Below are 5776 nucleotides of genomic sequence, written 5' to 3'. Positions count from 1 at the left end.
CCGCCTCCAGTGTCGGAGAGGAAGGTGCTGTCCGCCCGACTGCCAGAGAGAGAGGAGCCGCCACTACAAGCGCCAGCCCTTTCAAGGGCTCCTGTAAAGGGCGCGAGCCAAGAGCAGGGCACCAGTGGAGAGCGGGAGCAGCAACTGCCGCCAGTACCACCCCCCGAACCCCAGGAAGCACCACCACTGCCATGGCCTGACTGCCCAGCGCTACCGCCTGACTGCCCACCTCAAGCACCGGAGTGCCGGGTGCGCCTCGCCGCTGCCAGTACCAGTGCCTTAGTGCCCACCAACAGCGCCTGAGGGCCCCGCGCCACCGCCACCATCGCCACTGCCAGCATCGCCACTGCTGGAATGCATCATGCCACCGACAGCATTTTCACCGCTGGAGTGTCCAGCGCTACTGCCCGTACCGCCGCCAGCATCGCCACGATTGGAGTGCCCTGCGCCATTGGCAGTATTGCCATCCTCTGTAAGGGAGCCCAGACGGGACAAAAGTCACTCTGGCTTAGGGGGTAGAAAGAGGGTTAAATGGGCACCCCCTTACGGAAGCCCAGGGGTTACCAGAGGGGTTAAACGGGCACCCTCTTACAGAAGCCCAGGGGTCATCAGAGAGGTTAAACAGGGACCCCTGACCAAAGACCCAGGATCACCCCGGCAGGAGGAGTGGAGATCACCTTCCTCAGAGCACCATCTGCCAACCCACCCACCACAATCCAGAGGGGAAAAACAGGACACGAGGGGAGTGGGGTTGTGTTTCAGTATGGGAGGTGGTCGATTATGGCCATGTGCTGCATTGCGCCCTGCGGACATTTCGGGGACAAAAAGAGACTAAGGTGGGGGCAGTGCAGTGATCTGTGCATTTGTGCTTATGTACCGTATTCCCATGCATGCTGTGTGTGTGTTATTCCCTCCTTGCTGTATTCCGCCATTGCTTGTTTACCTTTTGTCTGTGTATTCCCATACCATGTGACTCGCTGTTTGTTTGTGTGCCCTGGTCTGCTCTCACTGGTTGTTATCTGTGCGTCCTCATTGGTTGTTGTTTGTCTGTCTGTGTCCATTGGTCCTGATGTGCGGCTGAGGGCCAATGGGATGTGTCCGAAGCCTGGTAATCTATTTGCATAAGGGGCGAGCTAAGCCTATAAGAAGGTGCTGCAGCACCGCTCAGACAGGTTGATGTTGTGCTGGTTGCCATGGTTGCTGTGTTCCTGTGTGTGAATCCTGTGTGCCAACAGAGCTATGGTCTCTGGTCTGGGTGCTAGGTGAGCGTTTTCACTAATAGTGGAGGAAAGTTTACCAGCAAAAAACAACAATTAAGAAAATAAACGTGTGGAGTTATTGAATAGCGCTGGCCGAGAGTGTGTAGTTTGCAGATATATAAAACTCATCTTTTCACTGCTCCGAGATTATTAATTTCATGGCAACGGCTGACGAAAGCTTTTCACTGTGGTAGACAAAGGGTGCACAGGAAGCAATTAAAAACTGTAGCTTGATAACACTAACAATGAATTAAAACCGCAATTAACTGGAAATATTTGCATTATCGTCTATTGTTTATAATACTTAGCAGAAGTTGCAGTGTAAAACTAAATGTTTAAGAACTAAACATACATCTTTCAAAGTGTATTTGAATTGTTTAAGACTATACTCAGACGCACGCAAAACACACAATTTGCCAAGATAAACATTACAGTTTAAAATACGTAATTAATACAAAATGTTTATAACCTGTTGGTTAAGACTTCGTGTGTATTTCTTAAACCCAGAATCCAGAGTACCATTTATGTAAATGTTTAGGCACTTTTAGAATGATGCAAACCATATTTTCTAAGGGTCCTTCTAAGTACCGGTGTCACGTCAATTTATGCTACCTATCAAATGTTCCAACTTTGCACACTGCGCATGCCCAGACTATTTTCCACTTGCACTGCACATGCCCAGGTGTTGTTTTCCTTGCAGACTGAGGACGTATATCATAAACTCTGGATATGAAATACATGTTTTGTAAACTTACATTTTATTCCACATGTAACTAATTTGTTTTATATTGAATACGTACCGCTGCTGTTAACCAACGTTAACAGCAGCGGTACGTATTATTGGTAGAAAAGCCTGTTATGTGTGTTTTTCAATAGGTCTGTGATCCGTCCTTCAGATGAGATCTAAAACCGCGCAGCAATTGTTGAGGCATAGTTCACTGCCTACTCTTTGGATAAAAGCGTCTACTAAATGACTAATAATAATAATAATAATAATAATAATAATAATAATAATAATAATAATACAGCTATTTGCTTGGTGTGAGTTCCCATACTACGTGTCATGTTGTTGATATTGAAAATAAGTTATGTTAATTACATTACATTATTTTGCTACAGATGACATTTTGGTACAGGTATGACATTTTGACAAGAAAGCAAAATGTGTTGCTTATACTTGCAAAAATTAACGTTCCACGTTTGGCGTTGCACATTCACACACACCCTTGAACCATCGGTCTGCATCCAATAACCTAGATTATAGTAGCTTAACCCTTTCAGTTATATTGACTTTCTAAAGCAGTCGTGTGTTTTGCAAACATATTTTAGTTTGTATTCTTACCCTTTTCCAACAACGCATTTTAAAAGACTGTAACATAACCAGGTCTCCTCAATCATACATTGTACAGGCTGTGACTTGAGAGTGGATTTTGCGAGTGAGAGAGATGTCGATGAGTGCAACACTACATCATATTTTACAACTCATTATAAAAAATATCTTATCCATGTATTTCTTTTTTAGATAAAACAGGGATGTCCAATTTGAATTCTAGAGCCTTGCTTGTTTGTTCCACCTGTACTCTAAAAGACAGAATTGAATAATTTGACATCCTTGTCGGTGCTAATCAATTCATTACCTAATGATGGCGATCAAATCTGCTGGTGACCGAACCTCTGCTTTGCTCAGAAAAATGCAAACGATACCAAAGTGCGTCTCTGTAGAGTAATGTATAGAAACAAGGACACCGATTGGCTTAGATTGCGTTTCTTAAATATTTGTTTTTGCAGTATATACATCCTGCCAGATTTGTGAAGGGCCTGGGACTTAGGTGTAGTTTGTTTATTATTAACACATGTTTTTCAATGTGTAGAATAAGACCGTGCGTAAAAAACGCAGACCGGCACATTTTAGAACGTAATGGGTTGGAATGCATGTCAACATTGGTGTAAACATCCCAGTGATTACATATACACAGTTGAATCAATGTCTTCTATTAAGTGGTTTAAAGTAACACTATCAATCAGTTAATCATCCCCTTTTCAACCCAAAAAACACAAAACAAAAATAGTTTGTCTCTCACAGGATTATAGATAGAGCCGTATACAAATATATAACAAATACTTCTTACTGTTATTTTAAAACACAACTATTTAAAAAAAATAGATAACACATTTATTGAACTTCAGCAAACTTAAATAAACAGCAATAACGACAAATCACTTTAAACAAGCTCTAGAGGTCTTATTTCTGAAACACTGTACAATCCCCCCTAAGTGCGTTTGGCAGTTACACATATGATTTTCTTAAAAGCTTTGCGAAAATCCCTGTTGAAAATGGTATAAATAATAGGGTTTACGGAACTGTTACAGTAGCCAATCCAAAAGAAGAGATCAAAAAGGGTTTTGGGAATGTTGCACTTGTCCCTACAGATTGCCTGCAAACTGTACGTGAAGAAAAATGGGAACCAGCAAAGCACAAACACCCCCATTACGACAGCTAACACAAAAGTGAATCTTTTCTCCCGCAACTGTGCCACCTTGTTCTTTGAAACAGAGTTATGTCTCCTCTTTTGCTCAACGAAGAGCTGAGAGGCTCGGGTTGAAGCCCAGGACAATCGGCAGTTTTGCTTGGCACAACAACTCGACCCTTCCACCTTTCTCTTCTTAGAAAATCGAGAGTTCTTACTGGGCTTATTTTCTGACGTGCTCTCCTCGAGGTCGATGTCCTCGAGCTCTTCCTGCCTCTGATTGCTGCCCGAGCTTTGGCTACTGGGGCTTTCGTTCTCAAACTTATCCTTGGGCACGAAACAGGTTTCGGACTGGGAAGGCTGTCTTTCCAATCCGTTCTTGGCGACAAAAACAGTCGAAGACCTCTGCTTTGCCACCCTGTAGATCTTACAGTAAACTAAAATCATAATTACGCAGGGGGCAAAGAAAGATACTATACAGGAGGATAATATATACCATGTTTCCCCGTTGAGGAGGCATTCAGAGTCGTGTTTTTTTGCTTCTTTTTTAATGATCAGTGGTGGGAAAGAGATGACCGCCGATATAACCCAGACTATGGCAATCATACATTTGATCCTTTTAGGAGTCCTTTTGAGGTTGTAGCGCACTGCTTTGGTCACCGACCAGTATCTGTCCAGACTGATGGCGCACAGGTGTACAATGGATGAAGTGCAGAAGAGAACATCCAAAGCCAGGTAGAAGCCACACCAGGTGCTACCGAAGTACCAGTAGCCCATCACCTCGTTAGCCAGGGAGAAGGGGATAACCAAAGTGGCCACCAAAATGTCAGCAGAGGCGAGAGAAACAAGAAAGAGGTTCTGGGGCGCCCTGAGGGCTCGGCTCGTAGACACTGCAACTACCACAAGCACGTTGCCAACAATGGTCAGGATGATAATTACGATGACCACCAGGATGATAAAAGCGGCAGCAGCAGGAGAGTGTGGTGGTATTTGTGGGGTTTCTGTGTCATTGGCATCGTGCGAACTGTTAAGCACGCTAAGCGCCTGGGCTAGATCCATCCCAGTATCATTTTCAGCACCGCTTTGGTTCTTCATGCAGCTCCAAATTTCCCAACCTGAAATTGCAATCAGTTAGGAGGGTGCTTGTAAATAAAGAGTTATGCCCATTAACGGTCCAATACCTTTAGTTCGGCTCGTTACATCATTCGAATCTCCACCGCCTGATTTATTATACTGTAACGTGGGAATGCAGAATAAGGTGGGTCAGTTTTCCAGGTTTTCACAAGTTTAAAATCTTCCAATTACAGCACAGTACTCCTCACATACACTGCTTCAGAAAACACCATATGCATAAACAATATTATTTTTTTCACAAGTTCTGAAATTGAAAAGGTCACGCTATCGTTCTGTTTTATGTGATGTTACTCCAAGAGCCCGGTGATTATTTTGTCAATCGCTGTTTTGCCTCCGAGTTTTTCCATTAGGACACTTTCATCTTGTAGTTTTGTTTTCTGTGTTGTATTCCATGCGCATCCTGTTATTTAAAAGTAAAAACACGAACGCACATGGGGCAGCGTTTTCACATCGGATCACATAACGTTAACTGTGGCTCTCAGCTATTTACAGCCTTCCCAGTGAGAAGTAGTGGGGTGACATCATCTCAAAGACCAACCCATAGCAAAACTGAACAAGTAGCAGAGGATGCTTGAGGGAGTTACTTAAAGAGATTATGTGTATTATGTGTCTATTTATTTAAAATGTCACACACAGGAAAATCTTCTTCTTCTTCTTCTTCTTCTTCTTCTTCTTCTTCTTCTTCTTCTTCTTCTTCTTCTTCTTCTTCTTCTTCTTCTTCTTCTTCTTCTTCTTCTTCTTCTTCTTATTATTATTATTATTATTATAGCATGATTGCTTGTAAGTAATGTATGATAGATGTTTTATTTTAAACAAAAAATAAATGCATTAACATAAATTTTATATATATATATATATATATATATATATATATATATATATATATATATATATATATATATATATATGGCATAA

At 42.3% G+C, this 5776-nt stretch overlaps 1 protein-coding gene across 1 annotated transcript; it reads right to left on the bottom strand.

Moving 5' to 3' along the window:
* Positions 1-3238: 3238 nt before the first annotated feature.
* On the bottom strand, positions 3239-5339 carry LOC131699441 (alpha-2Db adrenergic receptor-like). The gene has a single exon (XM_058996089.1). The coding sequence runs from the start codon at positions 4820-4822 to the stop codon at positions 3530-3532; it is 1293 nt and encodes a 430-aa protein (XP_058852072.1). The 5' UTR covers positions 4823-5339; the 3' UTR covers positions 3239-3529.
* Between the last annotated feature and the right edge of the window lie 437 nt (positions 5340-5776).

Source organism: Acipenser ruthenus, chromosome 22, assembly GCF_902713425.1.
Source record: "Acipenser ruthenus chromosome 22, fAciRut3.2 maternal haplotype, whole genome shotgun sequence".
Lineage (NCBI taxonomy): Eukaryota > Metazoa > Chordata > Actinopteri > Acipenseriformes > Acipenseridae > Acipenser > Acipenser ruthenus.
This window is presented reverse-complemented; position numbering and strand designations above follow the sequence as displayed.